This window comes from Barbus barbus, assembly GCF_936440315.1.
Source record: "Barbus barbus genome assembly, chromosome: 39".
Lineage (NCBI taxonomy): Eukaryota > Metazoa > Chordata > Actinopteri > Cypriniformes > Cyprinidae > Barbus > Barbus barbus.
Genome location: NC_136717.1, coordinates 17,842,332 through 17,863,202, shown reverse-complemented (window position 1 = coordinate 17,863,202; position 20,871 = coordinate 17,842,332). Strand labels below are relative to the sequence as shown.

Below are 20,871 nucleotides of genomic sequence, written 5' to 3'. Positions count from 1 at the left end.
GCAGTGCCAAACAACAGATCCGAGTTGCTTTAGTACTGGTGGGTGCTTTTTGCATGAATGGCGCGCCAGTAATGGCTCCTATTCAGCCTGTGGTTGAAGCTACGCATGGGAAACCACAGTCCCTGTCAATGACCCTGGCCACAGGTCTGAGTAAAGTACGTCCTTCCATGGGATGGTATTTCAGCATGCCGTTTTGAAAGGCAAGCTCGATAGTGGTCTTCACATGGTTGCGGTTGCAGAGGCTCAGCTCTTGGCTACAGGCAGGTCTCCTCATGGAGGATATACCCCAGCTAACCCCATGGTCCTACCCCCTTTCTTGTCTTACTCCAGATCCAATGATTGCGTGGGCTGGCAGATGCAAGAGCCTTGGAGTGGAGTTGTCAATCAATAAACAGACTTTGCCTCTGCCAAATCTCATTAAGGATCATGTTCTGTACTCATCTACATGGCAGACAGAGCTGTGGTGCCTCATATCCTGAATGCCCTCCTTCCTAGGCATGTTAGATGTAATGTGACATTTTAGTCTTATTTTGGGGTGGGGGTTATAAATGGAAGTATAGATTTGAAAAGGTTAATTTTTCTGACCTTTTTGACTTTCCACTTCTGACCATTCATTTAATATGTTTGCCTGTAGCTTAACTGTAAGACCGAAGAACTAACAACACTAAAGTCATGGGTTTGAGCTTGAAAGCATCATAAGTCACATAGAAAAAGTGGTCTGCAAAATGAATGCATTTTAGTGCATATGGAGAGATGAAAGTAGCAGTATAGTTTATCACCAGTGACCTGTATTTTTACTGTAGATAAATATAATGCCACCCTTCTCCCTCTCAAATATTAATCTGTCTTAGAAAGCACCTGCATGGGCCATGTGTGTAGTATTTGTAACAGATTCTGCCAACTCTACAAACCTATTATTTATAGTCATAAGCAAAACAGAGATTTGTGGGTAAGCTGATGTGTGTTTGATTTTAGTCATAGTTCATGGTTTTCCCAGAAAAGCATTTTTGCTGAGTGACTGAACCAATCATTTTTCATTTTATCTCATGTCTTTAATTTCTTAAACCACAAATAAACCTTTATATTAATGTACACACACCCACACACACATTCCTACATACAGTATATGCTACCGCTCTCATGCTGTGAGGCACTGTTTGATGTCTCTGTTGCTGACATCTAGTGACCAGCATGAAGAGGAACAGAAGCTCTGTCTGAATAATTCAGGTCTTCTGTGTTGCCCACAGCTGAATATCTAGCCTAAGGCAGATGAGTATGCATGTGAAAATACAGCTTGCCAAGCAAATAGATCGTCAACTTGCACAAAAATCAGTGTCAACATGTTTGACACTTTTTTTATAAAAGCAGAGATTTTACTTTATGTAGCTGGTGAAAACAGCAGTGCAGTGCAACAGACCTTTATGGAGCTTGAAGGTATTGTTGTTTTTGTTGTGTGAATTTATCAGACAGAATGCCTTATCCATGCTCAAAGTAGAGCGTCTTGCTTGGGTTAGATTCACTCTGTAGATTTACTGATGCAAAGCTTTGGTTAGATACCTAAAATTGAATCTGCAATGGAAGCCAAGTCTATTTGAAAGAGATGTATATTTTATACTTGTACTTTGTTGCAAATGGAATATTAGTCTTTGATCTAATGGAGCTTCCAAAACAGATGTAAAAAGGAAGTACAATCAATTATTCAGATGACTCTGTGGAGTCATTGTATGTGATGAGACAGTCTTTGATTATTTTCTTATACATCTGCACAGTTCTTAAAGTTTCAGAAACAATCCAGTTTCCAAAACGGATCCATGGAAATTTCTCAAAACTGAACATCCTTTGTAACTTATAACCTATTATGGAGTAAGGAAGCCAAACAGACACTTGTTTGTTTGTACTTGTGTCCTGCAACTGGCACCTGATGACACATTTGTCCTTTTGTTTTGTCATATTACCCATTCAACTGAATAACCAGAGGGATAGTGTTGATTTGAATCAGACAACCCTTACAAAAAAGTTTATTCAAATGTGCTATTAGTATACTTCTTTTAAAGTAAAAATAGGAAAGTATACTTTGTCAAATTTTTATGTACTTCTCAGAAATGGACTTTATGTACTTCTCAGAAATATACTTTAAATGTCATTTTATGTATATTTCTGAGAAGTACATAAAGCATATATTTGAACTATACTGTGCTCCTAGAATCTGTGTTTTCATTGTTATACGGTAGGGGGCACTGGTACACATCTTCTGTACAGAATTTCCAAAAAACACAAGCGAAGAAGAAAGAAAGAAAAACAACAGCTGCTTCCACACAATCTAACATTATCATCAGACATAAAACAGCATCAAAACTTCTAACGTTATGCAATAAAATGTCATTAATGAAGAGGTAATAATGACTGTCAAGCTTTGGGGTGTTGATCGACTCCATCTACGTTTTGATTATCATTCTGAATCCAATTCAGTCTTTTTTCAGCTTTTTGTTCAAAATGTTATTTCTTTTATGAAACTTACAAACATTCAAGTATTTAAAGGGGTCATCGGATGCCCATTTTTCACAAGTTGATATGATTCTTTAGGGTCTTAATTAAAAGTCTATAACATACTTTGTTTAAAATATATCAATGGTATAGTGTAAACACCTTTTTTACCCTGTCAAAATAGTGTGAACAGACGCATTTAGGTAGATCGGGGATCGGCGCATTCTCTTCAAAGCTAAAGTAACGTTAATCCTCTGCATCTTCAGCAGCTCAGATGTCGGGAGTAAACGATGACTTCTATATTCATTATTACATCCAACAACAAAACACCTCAATCGCTTAATCAGAGACATCTCGTCTTCCCCTGCACCGGAGTCGACACAATGGTGGACAGCTCTCAGCTCACTCAGGGCAGGTCTAAGGTAAAACGGCCTTGTCAATCAACTATCGTGGGAGCGGGCTGTGCAGAACTAACGGAACAGCCTGATTTGAGAAAGGGGATTTTAAAATGGGGATTTAGAAAAAAAACACTGGGTGGATTTTTATCATTATAGGATGATAAACCCAACACACAATTATGTTCTAACAACTTGAAAAGTGAATTTTGCATCCGATTACCCCTTTAAGAAAAGAATGCATGAAGCTAGAATAAAATGTTTCTGTTTACAAGCAGATACCCTGTTCTTCCTTTTGACGTTTTGCATGTTCAGATATTCATATAACAAAATATATACAATTTAATACCTAAATAGGGACATAGTAGTATACTTCAAGCATGATGTAAAGTTCACTTAAAGAAAATTTACGAGTATACTTGCAGTATAAAACTACTAAACTAGTAGTTTACTGAGATACTTCAAAGTGTACTAAAAATGCTACTACAAGTATTTAATTAGTAAACTATCAGTATACATTTTAGTATAGTTGCCGTAAAAGCTAAAACATTGATGTAAACTGTACTCAGTTTACTACTGGTATACTTAAAGTACACTTAAAAGTATACTTTTATATACTAGAAAGTGGGCCAATTTAGTCCCAAGGAGTACTGAAATAGTACACTTACGAGTATACTACTAGTACACTGATGTTATGATCCAGATGGGGACCAAACTCAGGTCTGCGGTGTGTATATACTCGGTACTTACTGCTGCCCCACTGGAGCAGGTCAAACCCAGTTGCAGAGGAAAAAACCAAGAGGCTCTTAAAGTTCTTTACTCAATGTGAAAAAAATTCAAAGAACCACAATACAGTCTTAGAGGCATTTAACAGGAATTTGCCACAGAGGAACTCAAAATAATTATACAAAAAAAACTGTCCTTAAATGTCAGGCAAGAGAGAAATCCAGAAAAAAACACAACAGAAGACAGAAAAATCTCTAATCTCTAAGGTAGTGAGGCATTTAAATAAGGTTGGCTATTAGGAGTGATTCAAAACAGGTGATCTGGGGCTGACGTTGTGCCATCTAGTGGTGAACCCAGGGAATCTCAGGCAGAACTAAACTGATATTTGTATAATTACTACATAAAGTATACTTAAAATATACTTGAACTTTACTTAAGTATACTTAATAAAATAAACTTTAAGTATACTACTCTTTGGTAAGTGAACACACAGAAACTGCATCATTAATGATATTTATGGCATCAAGGTCAAGTACATGGATACACTGCAGCAACACGGAAGCGTGTATTCAAGAAGTAAAGTAAAACTAGTTCTATGCACATTTGAAAGAGATGGTAATCTAGGCTGTGACAGAGGGCACAGGTCCAATGTGATTAAGATCTCAGCAGATCAGTTTATGCGAGTATGCATATTAAATTCATGAATACTTCAGCACTATTACCACTATTAACTACTAAATAGAAACCAGTTAACCTGTTCTAATCTGTTGGTTGTGTCCACACTGAGACACCTTCTTTTGTAAACCCGTATGTTTACACAAGAATCAGACAGTTTCTAAGATAGGACAAGTTCTTCAGCCAAGGTGAGATTATATAGGTACACAAAGAAAGTCCTCCTGTCTCGTCGAAGAGTTCAACAATTACTTTATCAGATGACAGGTCTCACTTGTTGTTAGGGCGGAGTTTACTTTTGTGTGCACAGCAATGGTTAGGACACTAGAAAAGTATTTATTTTGTTCGATATATATATCCCGTTGCACTTTATTTTCCCTGTTCATCTAAAGTAAAAAAAAAAAAGATCTGTCAAATTCAGTTTATGATTACATTAAGCCTTAAGTCAAGTTTCAGACCAGGCTAAGAATATCCACAGGTTTGAAATAGCCAATAATCATTTAGAGAAAATATCAAGCTACCTAATCCAAAAATTCAATTGTATAGATACTATATAATTCTAGGTTGGAAATGGGCCCTGAACCTGTAGCCACACTTTGCTGGGAATGATGACTGAATGGGACACTGTGTTTCTATTTGCACAGCTAGTAATGCCACGTACCAATTTCAGGTTGTGCTCAAATAAATGTGCATTCTCAGTCTAATGTGGCACAAGACAATTATTTCAAGAACAGTCTGTATCATCTGTACAAACAGAACTAGTCTATACAACAGAAAGTCAACAGAGACATCTTTATTATTCCACACCATTACTTTTTCTTGCACAATCTACCAGGCACAAGTCCCTAAAAGAAACTGTGGAAGCACATTTTCTTCGTTTTTTGATTGTTTTAGAACACAGTGACATAAAAATGCCTTAATGCAGTGATGGATGAGCAGCCTATCTGTCTCTACTGCCTGTCAGCCACAGCAACCCTAGTAATAAGACTAAAAAGCTCACTAAGCCAGAAAGTGTGCTTTGCTTGGAATAAAAGATAAAAGCCAGACAGCCTTAGTGCACTGTGGAACACAGACATGGTCTTTCTGAAGGCAATCCCAGAAAGCATTGTATCAAGTTTAGTAAAAAAAAAATGAAGTGTATTGTTAAAAACTGTTCAGTGTAACAAAATTGTTATTATTTATTATATTACTATAAATTATTAGTATACAATATAAATTGAGTGTGTATATATATATATATATATATATATATATATATATATATATATATTAGTATGTATTTATATTGCTGTCTTTTCAATATTAGATTATAATCTAAATCGTGCATTAAATGTACATTTCATTGTGCATGGTCTTTTCCTCCTAATTTTACACTTACATTACTTTTGTAGTCATCTAACCCTTCCTTAAATATATTTTTATTCAAACTGTACATTATAACATTGTGACATCCAATTTTATAATGTACATGTTATAGGGTTAGGGTTAGTCATTGTGACATCCAAATTTATTTGTAGCATTTAAAACAAATGGTTTTAGTTTTTTGTGTTTTGTTTTTAATTTATTTAGGCAAATTTAGTAATAAGCAGAACTTGTGGTGTTTTACCTGTTCAGATTGCTGTCATTCTCGATTGATCATGTATGCTTGATTAAATTTGAATAAACTTACCTTAGTATTTCCTAGGTGATGCTCTGGGATATGTTAGCCACATACAGTTTTATATTTTATGTTGGGAAAGAGGGTGAAAGGGTTAACTTACCTGCTTTCGGGTTAACCACTTCAGCTAAATGTGATTTCTGCTTTAGTTTTTAATTTGGAAAGAATCTTCTCTTTTTTAAGGGTGTGCTAAGTAATTTGTATTTGTTTTACTGGCTCCTGTTCATTCCAGTGGCCTTTGACTTTATACTAAAACCTTCTTCCATGGATGCATAGTGTTCATTTATTAACCAGGGCTATTATATGACTCACACCTGAGCTATTTATCTTTATGTTTTATTTCTTTACATCGCCTATTGTTAATTCTTCTTTCTTCATTCTTCTCACAGTGGCTGCTGCATTTCACCATCCGGGCACATGCTAACCTACCTGTTTCTGTGTGTCTTGGAAGGAGGCATTTTGTGGTGTAGTGGCTGACTGGTGAATGCAGCATTCCATTGCTTAAATTCTCGTCAATTGTCATCTTCAGGTACTGTTTGAAATGGTCTGGTGTTGCAGGTTTTTTTGTCACGTCCATTGCGTTCATCACTCAAAAAGAGTGTGAATTTCCGCCGTGCTTCTTCATTATGAGAGATAATGGCTGTCTTCTGTGGTTATACTGGCCCGAAGCACATTTGTAATATGCCTACCAGCTGTGCCATTTAAATTACACCAGAATCACTAATATGGGTAATATTAGTGCATATTAAGTATTAAGCATTTTTTGTGATAATTACTGATGTACAGATTGGCCCTGAGTTTCGTTGTACTAATATTTGAGATTTTTTATCTTATTTTTATTTATCCTTTATTATTATTATTATTATTAGGCCTATTAGTAGTAGTAATAGTAGTAGTAGTTTGGGGTTATTTTCAACGTTCTCCACGAGGTGGAGCTATATCCCCGTGTCTTTGTCCAGGAGTAGGCCTATTTTGCAATTAATTAAATGAAATGAGCACAACTACATTGATTTATTATTATATATATATATATTTTTTAATGATTCATTCCATACTTTATTATTTTTTCCACCACAATTTAGAGGTAAAGTGAAGAGTTCAAAGATTATGATTATCACTAAATACTCACGACTCTTCATTATATTCACATAGCATATCAACTTAAAGTAAGCACTATTTCTTGTCAGTGGTCCGGCCCTTACTGAGGAGAAAAGTGTGTTTTTGGAAATACCCTCAGCCCCTCCTCAGCTCACTATCCTTGTTTCAACTAAACCTTGGCCTAGTGACACTAACGTCTTGCTAAGGCTTATGTTTACACCTCATGAATCTTTCTATAAACTTTAACCTCAAGGTAGTCCAGACCAACCACAAACAGAAAAAAACTGTCTCTTCAAAGAATAACCACAGTCATACTCATTAGTTCTGAATAATATTTTCCATTGCTAATGTTTGCTGTATGTGGTGTGAAAAGAGTGGTGGCAGTGTTGTTCCTGCAAGTAGGCTATACAGTTATTGTTGTGTTCATCAAAATTCAAGTTGTGAATCTGGAATTTGTGTCTGGCACAGTTTTAAAAGCGTTATCAATTAAAGTAATCAATCCTAGTAAACTTCATATAGTTTATAGTGCTTTTGTATTAAAATGTCTAAAATTGCCTGTTTAAAATGTTTAGTGCATATAGCCTTGTAGACCTATATTGTGTATAGAGCAGTTCAATGATATATTTAAAGTAGACCAGGCAAAATGCCACTCAAATGTAGTCCAGAGGTTCATACTCGTGGTCCACGGAGCAATGTGTGTAAGAGAGCATGTGTGAGGGTGGGTGGAGCCTGACTCATCCGTATTTTCCAATCCCAAGTATTTTCACATTTTCTTAATTTTACCTTCTCACCTATGGAACAGAAATGATTGTTTTATTATCGCATTCAGTTTAGGGACAGTCCTGTAGCATCAGTGTGTTATATCGCTCTTCGAATGGACAAATGGCACTCATTCTATATCTTACTGTGCTGAAGCCACTCACTAACTTTCGTTTCAATACGTTGAACAGTAGACTGCTCAAATATTCATTTTGTCAGTGTTTCTGTTTGTTGGTCTTCACTCCTACATGTTTACAACCACGCAGTATGCACAGGAAATGTGACACGTTCTGAAAAGACAGATCATGGAAACTAAATTGCTTTTGCCCTTTTCTATATGTAAATGAACTGCCGCACGGGCTAAGATATAGGTTGAGTTTATGCTTAGCAATGCACAGACATCTAATAAGGAGCACAATGTATCCAGAGAATCTGGCATTAACATATAAGCTAAATGTAGGATTGTAGCATGGCCAATGATAATTTGTGATACCGCTAACTGATGTGAGACGTTTCATTGTTTGGTGTTGTTTCCCTCACAACACCATTTCAACAGCAAAACAGCCATCTAGAACACTTTAGGAATTGCTTAGTAACACCCTAGCAACCACTCAGTTAATCTAAATCAATCAACCTGGCCTTTATCGCAAGAGTCACTGGCAATAGTTTGTGGTTTAGTGCACCAGCTATGAAGCTTGATACAGTCTTGTGAATTTCTCTGAAAGAGGATGTGTCAGCTCCTTTGTGTCTGTTTTGGTTTCACAATATGGATCGATATAATTTGCTATTTGTGTTTCTGATCTTTATCTCTAAACCACTTTGCACCTTGCTTCCGATATAACTCTTGCAAATTGTGTAAGTCAACAGCAGTCTAGTTTTACTGTATGAAGTGCGTTTGAACTTCAAAATTGTACATTAATGGTTCACCTCCATTCTGGGCCCATTGCCTATAAGGCTATAATCCCTGAGGATTCAATGGATAACTTACGTGAAGGGCTTTATTTTGCAATAACAACTGGTTGGATGTACATTACCCCACTTATTACATGGCTGCTTGCCACAAAAATTACTAACGGTCAAGATGACTCCTAGTACCTCGATAAGCCTGTGTTTTTAGTTTTACCGATTGTTATCGGGGAATAACACTCATTTGGAATGTCGTGATTGACCAATCAAAACTAAGTATTCCAGAGAGCCATTTAAAATGGTTGGATAACTGCTGAACATCTACTTATCTACCAACTTCCTAAATAATTTCATTACAGTCCTTCACAAAGTCTACCGTCAACATCAAGTGAATTAATAAAGCATTCTCTGTCTGTGTTGTTCAGTTTAACCTTTTTGATGTGGCATGTAAATCTGGGGAATGTAGGACTCTAGAAACATAGGCATGCTCCCATTTCATTGCACACATACTGTAGCAATGAGGGCCTTATTTTCAGGAAGCCCATGTATGACAGTGGAGCCTTCACATATCCTCAGCCTACACAATGTGCCAGTTCCTGAACATTCTCCCCGAAACTTTAAGCAGCGGTAAATTTCAATGACAGGTGGGCGAACTTCGATTTCGGAGGGTAATGCGGTGAGGAGAACCATGACAAGCATGAACTTCAAAGGTTCATGATCTAAGTAACTTCAGTCGTGACTTTTTTCCGACCTGATCCATTCCCTCTCATCCTCCACAGATCATTACTGAATATACTTTTGTAATTTCCTTTAGATATTGTCAAAGTATATAGATATAGTCTAGAAGGTCAACACCTCTTGAGGTAATAGTGTATGTAACCTACCCATTATTTCTCGCTACAAAGAATTTGCTTTAGCGAAAGTAATCAGATACAAAGCATACCCTATTCTTGGAAAGTGCTAACTAATTAGCATTTTTAAAACTACCTGGAACTTTGATTTTGCTAAATAATTTGTTGATATTTGCCCTCTACCACATTGCTGATTCCACATAAGCGTTAATACTCAATTGTTCAAGGAAGAAGCTTCTAAAAGCTGATGTCATTAACGTTTGGTGCAGAGATGCTCACGGTGCATTTTGGATGCAGAGCAGGACCTGACTGAGAATGAAAGTGCTGACAAATCCCCACTCGTATACACACATACAAATAGATATACTTTTATTTTCAACCTGAACTTCTAATCACAAATAATTTGGTGACAGTATAGTGCTCTTGTTTTCAAAGGGTTGATGATCAGGTCATGTAGAAGAAGTATTTACCCCGAATTCACACGAGCTGCAACAGGTGAAAGGAGATCCGACAATTACAGGAAATAGAAACATGGTCTCACTATCATGTTTTATTTAATTTCTTTTAATTTGTCACTTTCAAGAAGCCAACAAGTGACGTTTTCCTGCAAAAGTACCTTATTTGACTCTCATCAAATTCTTCAGGTTGTCGCTGTGCATCTTCCCTAGGCCTCTGTCTCAGATCTCTCTCTCTCTCTCTCTCTCTCTCTCTCTCTCTCTCTTTTTGTGTTATAACACCACCCTTCAGTAGAAGGCAGAGTCTGTGGTCAGCTCTGCTCTGCTTATCGTAAGCTGCCGCAGCCACTTACCAGAAGTGATGGGAGACTGGGGGTTTCTCAGTGACATCACTTTATGCGACGAGGCTGAGCTGTTGCACTTATGCATGAAGTAGAAATGTAATGACATGTGTTTAATAATCTTTTCAGTCCTAGAAGATGATCAAAGTTTCATAGTGCCTTCATTCATTCATTATCTTCTTTCTTTTCTTTACATGCACAACATTTTTCAACTTGCCACAGTTTCCGCTGTGGGCGCTGTTGTTTCTAGCATATCTCTGGCTGTTTTTCAGCATTACTGAAATGAGATATCATCACGATCTGCGAAGCTTTTGACTCCCGAAGTCACTGTTGTTTTGAAGCTCAGCAGTAATGATATCCTGCTTGGTCATGGTGTGTATTTAAAGTTTCACTTTTCAATTCAATCCTTTATTTCCAATTAAATTGAATGTCTTTACAAATGATGAAATGAAAATTGCAGCATGATCAATCGAATCATTAAAGGAACTTAATTAACACGCACAAGCACATCACTACCTTAGCATTACACTAGCATTTGTTAAACCGAAAAAAAGTCTGCATTGTTTGCGTTTAACATGCATTAGATTTATGCATGCCTGCATGTCACTCATGCACATAGATGAAGTGCACCTCTGGTGGCCTTATGGAGATATGTATTTAATGTATTTGTTAGTATAGAGATGTATAGGTAAATTCATAAATAAATAGCTCTACAGTGGGGTAGAAAACAACAAAAAAAATGTTTATGAGAATGAATGTAATCCAGCAACTTAAGAATTGCCTAAAGAATATTAGCAATGTCTTGCAAAAATAAAAATGTGGATTCTTGACACTTCTATATGATGGACTTCAGACAAAAATATGTTTTTTGCATATACAAACACACTGGAGCAAACACACAGAGCCAGATATAAAAATGTTTTACTGAGTAGACAAATGAATGCAATAGAAAACAAAGAAAAACATGTATTTCATGTTTACATTGACAAAACGATCTATATCTTGTCTATTTTCTCACCTGCGTTTACTGCAGTACACTAAATCTTTCACCGAAAGTACGTAAGCAATATGCATATACTGTTTAAATACTCATTACTTTAAAAAAGCAAAAAAGACATTTGGACTAAAAGCACGAACAACTAAAATACCTTATTAGAAACAAAAGGTCAGGAAAATAGTTTTCTAAATGAGTTTGGTCTCATTTAGAAGAGATCGCTTGTTATTCTGTTCCTGCTTAAACTGGCACATCTTAAAGTGATCAGGCAGAAAACTGACATAACACATTGTAGGCCAGAATTCATGAAACGCCATGCTTCTCCTTAGTCAAAAATACATTTGTGTATTTTTCCGGAAGCCTTTTCCCGGCATGTAGAGATGGAGGGACCTCAGTTCATCCATAACCCTCTCCTGGATCTGTACATCGTTGAGCTGTGAGATCAATGAAGATAAAGAGTTAATAAGAAACACACAAAAACAGGTTTAATCAGTTTTGCAATAGTTCAAAACTCATTCTTACCTTCTTACTGACAGACTTCAGTTTTTGTAGCTGTAAGACAGCAAGCTGATTTGGGTTCATGTCTTTCTCCGAAATCTAGAAGAAAGTACATATATGAGTGTTTTAATTGCTTCCGAGTAAAATTTACTACAATTTATTCATATTTAATATATACTGGAAATATGTACAATAATATTTACCATTGGAGAGGAAGTTGTGGTTATGTCAGACATATTATATAGGTTTCTACATCTATTTTTTGTCTGAAACAAAGAAGTAGTAGTAAAGAATTTTGTCAGTTGTTTCAAGCAGCCTTAGAAAACAACCTAAGCTTAAGAAATGCCCTTTAGTTAAGAAACTAATTCAACATTTTGGGTGCTGTTTAAGTGAAAATGTTGCTATATTGTTAACATACAAGGCAGCACCCTGCTGAAAAGACCAGCATGATCTGGATTTGGTTAGTGGTTGTATAGCTAAACTTAGATGGAAAATACGTTAGTGAGAAAGAGGCCATGCTGGTCTTTCCAGTTTTGTATTTTTCCTTTTATATGAGATATAATTACATCACTCAAAGACATGATGATGTAAAATGACAAAGTTTATTATATGTATTCTGAAAATGGAATGCGCTGACCTTATACACACAGTTTCTGAGTTGATCCATAATGTGTATAAGCTCAAGATGATGGTTTAATCCCTCCTTTTCATGGACGTCGTTCTTTTTTGTCTTTTCAAGAACATTTTGAAATAGATTGATGATCTTCTCCAGGACACAGCTGTGAAGAATTTTCTGATGAATAAAAACAATACATTTGTGAAACCTGATGCCAAATATATTTTGTAGTACGTCAACAAAAACTTTCCACAGGAACATCTTGATCATATTTCTGTACTGAGACATGCGGGCATGCACAGGGCTAGGGTAGTCTGAGTGAAGTCTGAAATACGTGACATATGACATAGAAATCAACTTTTTCATAGATTTTTGGAGGTTGTTGCTAAAATTAACGAGGCCCAAGACAACAATTTTATGGGTTGGGCTTCTTTTATGGGTTGGCCCATGCCCAATTAGCTGACTATACTATATAAGACCTCACTGAGCCCCGCCTCATAACAGAACCCCCTATTTATTTCATTACATTTATATGACTTTCAAATGTATTGGATTTTGTAATGCAGTAACTGAAGTAATTAGCTTTATGCACCAATGAATAACTGATATGATATGATAATGCAATAACTCATAATATGAAATTGGACAATGCATCTTACCCTTTTCCGAATTTTGTCAAAGGAGCTGCGCTTCAGGAGGATGTTCTCACCATCCGCAGCTATCTGAGAGGATAATTCAAACCGTCAGCAATTGAAATATTCAAAGTCTCCAGGGCATTTTATAAAAGCATGCTAGTAAACTGATTCTGCACATGAACACCTGACATTTCCTGTCTAGTTGCACCCTCTGTTGTAGCACAAGAGTATTCCCACAGGCATATCAACCTTACTTTGTATGAATTAGTTTTGTAACAAGTGCATGCAAGTGAGTAATGGCTGATTTGAGTTCTAACACAATGCTGATAGTAAGATCAGAATACTCACCACGTCTTTGCTGACACGCTCGGCCATATTAGCCATCACACTCAGGTCAAAACAGGGTTCCATAGGTACACAGCTGCCATTTAGGAGTACCGCCGTGCATTCGTGCATTGGAATGCCGAAAATCAGGATCAGAAAACAATAGTGCAAAGCAATGGCCATACTCAGTTCCAGAGTGACTAAATGAATGTACGTGAATGCAGGTCTTGCTGATACACCTGCTTCATTCCGTTCTTCCTTCTTTTTGCCTTCGCTCTGGTCCTCACCTTTGTATTTATTAAGTTTCCTGGTGACGTCAGCAAAGTCCTTTCTCTTTGTTTCTGACTTTCCAGTTAAGATCAAGACAGGTGAAGATGTCAGACTCCTGATCTGTAATGTAGGCTAATCCACGTTGGCTGATGTATCCAATGGGGATCGTGTCTGGGCTCAGATTGCCACTGCAGAATGCAAAGTTTTCTGTCTGCTTCATGCTACTAGAAGGAGCTTAAATAAAAGAAAGTCACCACAAAATTGTATTACAACTCTATAATGAGGTCATGACATTTATGCGGCTTGAGGATGTCCCAGATTCTAAATTTCTACGCAAACCACAGTCTTGGTCAAGGAAAGTTCATTAAGGGCAACATAACTGGCATTATGAATTATATTTGTAAAAAAGATAGTAAGAAAGTATGAAAAGTTGTATTTGCAAGTTTAAGGCTAGACGAGTGATCAAATGGAAACTAGACGATGGATCAGTCGATAAGGTAATAAGGGGTCACTAATGGAAACTGAGGGGGATTTGAAATGTAGGCTCTTTTTGTTTTTTGAGGTCAATAGCTTCAAACGTGGCAGTCTCTATTACTTTGTCACGTCATAATTTAAGGGACTTTTATTAACCAGGAGTGGATTTTATTTAAAGAGATGTATACTTTTTCTTCTCCTTATTCAATTAAAACTGATCTTTAGCATGCCTTCATTTACTTTTTTTTTTATAGTAGGCCTACAATGCCTTTTATGTCTTGATTATTGATTTAATGTTTTACCATTTTTCCAAACCTGCTTTCAACTTATGAAGTTCATAATAAAATATTATGTTTTTACAGTACTTACAGTGGTGTAATCATAAACCATCTCAATGTTTATTGGATGTCATAAAATTTTACACTTCCCTCAGTAGTGCCATTTTACAACCAACAATTTTGCCATTTTTGTATCAAAAGTTAGTGTACCTGGTTATCATACAGTGTCATTGAAATTCTTGAAATGAAATATGAGATATAATGTAGAAGAACAGAATGAAAAATCAAGGTAAAATTGGAATAATTTCAAATTAAGTGCCTTAGCAAGACAAAGACATCAGTTAAAAAAAAAAAAAAAAAATTAACTTGCAACATGTCCACCACTTTTTCTATTGAAATGCATTGCAAATGCCATTCTAGTGAAAATGATCATGATGTTTCAGTAAAATGCCAACAATTCTACAGTGATGCAGGTATGTTCACAAAATGAATCATTGACAAATCTCCTCTTTATTTCTCTTTAAGTCAAATGCCCTCATTTTACACAGCAAATTCCATCTAAGCCTTTGATTATGTGTCTGTTCGCCCTTAAAAATAAATTTCCAAACAGCAACACATAGTAAGATGTGCACCTGTGCAATCCCCACACCCAAGGAATTTCCAGCTTCTGTTGTCATGTGCTCAGCATTAAATGAAAAGAGACCAAGGGAGAATAGAGTTGGGGAGGGGTAAAGGGGGATTTCCAGATTCATAGCACTTTTCTTATCCTCACTTCATCAGCCCTTTACCCTTTTTCTTTGAAATGTAGGTCAATGTAAACAGATAGCAGTCTGAGGTGTTTAAAAATGAAAGGAATCTCATCTTTATTGTTATATATTGGGCTATATAAAGAGCATACATACATTATAATACAAGGCACCCTGGGTTTAGTTACATCCCAGTCAACATGATTTGCTACTTGCTAGTCAGATGCATGTGGTATTAAAGGGAGGGACATTATCATTCTAGCATTTGATTGGACAAAAGTGCAGGATGTGTAGTACAGGATGACTCGTCGATATTACTTTGTGGTAAATGTGTATTTAAACTGACTAAAACAGAATTTAGCTGACATTTAGGAGTGCACTAACATATCGATGAGCTAAGACATGGACTAAAAGCCATACAATTCAATTGTATTCATTTTTTATAGAATAATAAAAAACATCTATGCCCACTTTGTCCTCTCTACTTCTACTTTTCCTAAACAGACCCTGCAACTGCTGAACTGATATACAGAAGCAAGTGTTGCACATGTTTGTTTGCATGGTGCTAAAATACAAAGGTGCCGAATAGCTTCTTCACAGTGCTATACAGCAACAGTCTTTCTATCATTTCTGTGCACCATTTCAATTTTTACGGGTAAGTTTCTAGGTTTATATTTACACCCTACCTACAGATTATATACTACGTTTATATAGTAGTGCATGTTGTTTTGCGAATCTGTGAGAACTTTTGATACTGTTAACCCCATTAAAGCAAAGTAAAGCTGGCTGGACCGCAGACAGTGCTCTTTGCATCTTTTTCGAAACTGTGGCGAGAGCTGGCATGTGTAGTTTCATGACTCTTAAAGCAAAAGGCAAAAAAATACTCATGCTTAGTTCCATAAGGTTTTCTAAAGCTTCAAGAATCCTTGCAAATCCTGTTGCCAGCAGGAAAGCATGGATGCTGTTCAAGAGTGAGCATAAGCAGGTTATGTATGCTCTCTTTTTCTATTTTGCTGGTTTGTGGTTAATGCATCATCAGCAGTTAAAATGCCTTTGCTGAGAAATAACTCTTGCATCATCATTTTGTTGCTGGTTCCCTGCATGTGATGCTCTTGTTCCCAAAGGGCATAATAAGACTGATCAAACAGCTTCCCCAAAAAGCTTCATATGTTTTGCTGGTTGACTGCATTTAGATCAGCACCACAAACTAGGTTAGTTGTGTATAGGTTTATAGTGTTTTTTACTTCATTGTTGTATGTCTGTATTTATGTAGCACCGTGGTCCTGCGAGGCACGACATTTTGTTCCACTGTATGTGTGTAGCGTAATGTAGCGGAACTTGAACTTGAACTTGGAACAAGGAAATTCACAATGCTTTTTTAAAAAGCACTACTGAATTTGTTTTGCATGCTAATTGCTAGGTTGAACGGTGTTATTAAAAAGCTTCTCCACCTTCCTAGACTTGAAAGGGCCACATTTTTTCTTAGCAGTCAAACAAAAAGGGTAAATTTCCAACTTCACTTTTTTTGAGGAAGTCAAAGTGAAATCTTATCTGAGATAAGTGTGTAGTTGCTAGATTACATTGTGTTGTGATAGGGTACCCTTACCTATTGCCAGATAAGGCCAAACCTGTTCAATTACATTTTTTCTTTCTTGCCTGGAATTCCCGTAAGGATTGTATATGATTGTATAAGCAGCATTATATTTCACAGTTGGGTCACTTGACAGTCTTTTAAAGAGAAATACAATATCGAAGGAATAGATTGCGCTCTGTTAATATAACACCTAGCTGGTATATTTACAGTGGTTCCAAAAAGTATTCTTCAGACTCTTCAAACCAAGTTGTGTCTGCAAACAAATCATTCTTTTCTCAGATCTGACTTCACTTATATTCAACATTTTTAATAAACTTCCATTAAAGGTTTAAGGATCACTGGGTTTGATGTTTGTTATCTAATGCAGTGACACTGATATGCTTTCAAGTGTGACATAAGTTCTCGGCTTTTTCTCAGGGTTCTGGAAGTAACTTTGTTGTTTGATTTCAAACATGAGAAACATGATGATGGCAGTGATGGTTTCTTTTGTTGTTAGTTATGGGTTGCATTGGCACTTTATGAGACAGTGTGTGGGGTAAGGCAAATTTATGCTAATGAGACATGACAAAGAGTTTCAAATTCTGGGGGAAGATGGGAGACATATCTGTGTCATTCTCTGAATAGAGACATGTTGTAACATGTAGATATAACAATAGACTGGCATATCTTATAAAGTCACTTACATCAGCACAAACATTATTAAAAATGATTTTATTCAGTCATAGACCTTACAAATTTTGCTATGTTACTAGCAAGTGGTTTACAGTGCTTTTTCTAATAAATAAGAACAAATAAATAATGTCAGCTTAAACAATTATCTGTCGTGTGCAACATACAGTAAACTTCATAAATAGAATAAATAACACTGATATTCCACCATTCTTTTAAATGATGATCAAGATCTATTAAGACTTTTGCTTTTTGTGATTTTGGCTTGTCGTCTCCTGCGCTCTTTGTTCTTCAGGTTTCTCAGCTGTGTTGCTTCTCTGTAGACACGCTTCAGCTCGAATAATGCTTTGCGCTGGACAACGGGGTCATCTTCCTGCAATTGTAAAGCATTTAATCAGTTAATATGTCTATACAATGTCATTGCATATTTATATTTCGACTGGAGACAAAGTAAAATTAGACATTTCTACTCTTTCTTGTGCATTTTTTAGTTTTCGTATCATGCATTTTGAGGGAAAAGTGACTTTCAAAAAGCCGGGCCCACAAAAACCTTGATTACCCACTTTTAGAAGTAAAACTCCTTTCGTGTGGTTACCAAAGGCGCCCTTATAACCAAAGCTACAGTCAAACTGTAGGGCAGTATCAGTTCTAACAAAATGTGAATGATAATATTTAGGGTCACGATTATGCAAATATTCCTGTCATTTTTTTTAGCTGTGTTAATTTTTTTTCATATTTTTTTGGTTGGTCCTTTGGTTGCTCTTGATTGTATAAGGAACAATATACTTAGTAAGTAAAGTTTAAAAAAGAGATTATTTTGCTTTTTTTTTTTTTAAAGTAATATAAGCATTAATTTATATTTTTTATTATTTTGTGGCCAGAACAAATTATTTAGAGGCAGTACATTTTCTCAGTTCATTGGCCTTTGGAGGGTGCTGAAAAACATACTGTTGTGCCTCCCTATTTATAACTCTATAGCTATGATGTTTAGTGCTGCTTGTGTTAAGTTTGGTTTCACAGAATATGAAACTGTTGTCTCACCTTGATCGCCCATAGGTTTTCTGCATACATCTTGAGCTCTGCACTTTTGCCTGGGAAGTAGTTTTCTTGCAGTTTTTTCAAATGCTCTTGAACATGTGCCAGTCTTTCTTTTGTAGCTTCATCCTGACTATCTTTCTCCATGCGAATGAATATCCTACTGTATGTATCCATTATGATGCTCATCAAAAGATTCTGCTCAGGTTCCTGCAACAAAAAAACAACACAAATGATTACAATGTATATTCAATACAGGATATGCCATATAGGATGTATAAAAACAATATAACATTTGGTTTAGAATGACTAGACTGGTATTTTAGGTATTTTAGACCATGAAATTGCGAATACCAAACCATTGTGCAGAGGAGGTTATTTACCTCAAGATTCACCTTTATGTCTTTTAGGACCCGTAGGAAGACAGGATGTGCATTGTGTAGCTCACTGTCATCTTTTATCTGAAAGAAATTAAAAGGTCATCGTTTATATATATCGATTACTGTTTTAGACTTCAGACGTCATTTCAAACTCTTTCTCACTTAATCAGACGAATGTGTTTATTATTATTTGCACGCTACATCTGAAACCCAGACTCAACCTACAGACCAGACATGTTTCATTGTGTAAGAAAAGCCAGTTTCAGTCTGTTTGGATGGTAGACTATACTTCCTGTTTTGTATTATACTACCTCTCAAACATCCAATTGCTGTAAAAGTTGACTAGTTTGTAAATCCTGCTTTTCCAAAAAGACCTGGCTTGGTTTGCGGCCTGTCTTTAGGTACCTGACAGGCCGTATCCTGAAATGCTACACCACGCCTATGCCTGTCTGTCAACTTTTTGGACTCTTTTTTTCACTTCCTGACTGTGATATGACATGATCTTTGAAATCCGAATGGATCTACTTACATAGTGCACTTTAAGCTCTTCGATGCTCTTTTCCAGGTTCTCAGGGACGCTGGCCTCGCCATATGCCATCCATCCTAAAGTCAACAAACATACTCCCCAGAAAAAGGCCATCGTGCGTTGTGCAAGCATAGTCCCTGTTAGTTAAAGACTCTTGCTGAAGTTTGACTTGTATTCCTGTCTTTTAAAAGCCGAAGTTGACTTTTTAAGCCGTCTCACTACACCCGACTCTTCTCGTGTCCTGTCAATTGTCTGAATGCATGTCTTTGAGTGAATGGGGGTATTTATAGTTGTGTGAGAGCAAGCGAGCGAGCTATGATGAAGGTGTGAAGTCGTGTGGCTTACAGCCGAAGTTTCCTTTAAATCACAATGCACCATGATCATGCTGCTCAACGCTATCTTCTCGCCTGGAATCCCGTGGATGCCACTAGGCGGGTCTGTTTGTGGTTTTGTGGTTGGGAATCTTTTTGGTGATTAAGTAAGGGTTCAGGACTCGTAGGCCTGAAGATGCACGTGTGGCCAATCCAATGATGCTCATGCATGAATGGCTCCCATTTGAGAAGGAAGTAGTTTTTTTTTCTCTTATCCTAGGGTTTCGATTAATAACCTTGCATCACATTTAGCTGCTTTTGATTTATACCCACTTGTGTCACTTATTTCTTTTTCAGCTTCTACATCCATTGATATGCAATAAACTGTCCACACAGCACTTTTGCATAATCTGACATCTAGGAGATCATAAGTTTATGTTATTGTGTTTTTTATTGAATAAAGCTTGTGGTGATTAGTACAAGAGTAATTAACCTTGACCTCTTTGTAGTTTGCCTCCTAGATGCAGTTGGTGGAAAAACTAACAAAAGTAGGCTGAAACAAATTCACTAGAAGTTCCTCAGAATCACACATTGAGCTAAAAAAAATATATGTATGTAAATGTCTTTTTGACTGATGTCAGAAAAATGAGTTGGGCTGTTGTTCGTCAGAAGAGGGAAACAGCGTTTGAGGTTTTAACACTTCATCAGCTCAGCCCTGCATGCAGAGAAAGAGAGAGAGAAAGAGAATGAGAGGAAGACACTCAAAAGTGATGAGTAGTGTGAGACAGGCACAGTTTCATGGAGGGGAAGGTAGTTTTCTTATTAGGTCACTTGAGGTGATACTACATCTAGGTATTAATAGAGGAAGGCCATCAGAAATCTGTCTTCAGTTGACTTCATTTAGCTTGTCTTGTCATGATAGCTCTTTTTGTCATGATTAAGAGCCTCCAAACATTTGGTTGGTATGGTTAGACCAAAATAGTTAATGATAGAAAATCCCACACTCGCATATTTATGTAATTAAAAGTCGGAAAAGTATGAATTCAGTTCCTATCGGCTGTCACTCAGACACTCCAGACCTCAATGTTGGAGGTATGTCGCATTTTCCAGTTGAGTGTTATTGGCATAGTTTTTTTTCCGCGATTGTGGTTGCCTGAGGTGTTACCCCAGACTCCTC

General features: G+C 36.6%; 2 protein-coding genes across 3 annotated transcripts; both read right to left on the bottom strand.

Moving 5' to 3' along the window:
• Positions 1-11,247: 11,247 nt before the first annotated feature.
• Positions 11,248-13,894, bottom strand: LOC306858793 (uncharacterized protein). The gene is made up of 6 exons (XM_079399519.1): positions 13,436-13,894; positions 13,112-13,174; positions 12,474-12,629; positions 12,040-12,102; positions 11,861-11,935; positions 11,248-11,772 (listed from the first exon to the last, which is right to left on the bottom strand). Exons 1-6 carry the CDS (start codon positions 13,592-13,594, stop codon positions 11,668-11,670), a joined length of 621 nt encoding a protein of 206 aa, XP_079255645.1. The 5' UTR covers positions 13,595-13,894; the 3' UTR covers positions 11,248-11,667.
• Positions 13,895-17,474: 3,580 nt separating this feature from the next.
• ifng1 (interferon gamma 1) lies at positions 17,475-19,655 on the bottom strand. 2 transcript variants are annotated; one of them, XM_079398655.1, is made up of 4 exons: positions 19,387-19,655; positions 18,873-18,938; positions 18,484-18,687; positions 17,475-17,815 (listed from the first exon to the last, which is right to left on the bottom strand). In XM_079398655.1, the coding sequence occupies exons 1-4, from the start codon at positions 19,513-19,515 to the stop codon at positions 17,669-17,671; spliced, it is 546 nt and encodes a 181-aa protein (XP_079254781.1). In that variant the 5' UTR covers positions 19,516-19,655; the 3' UTR covers positions 17,475-17,668. The 2 variants fall into 2 exon arrangements, with proteins under 2 accessions (XP_079254781.1, XP_079254780.1); XM_079398654.1 differs by having other exon boundaries at positions 18,861-18,938; positions 19,387-19,641.
• Positions 19,656-20,871: the final 1,216 nt, after the last annotated feature.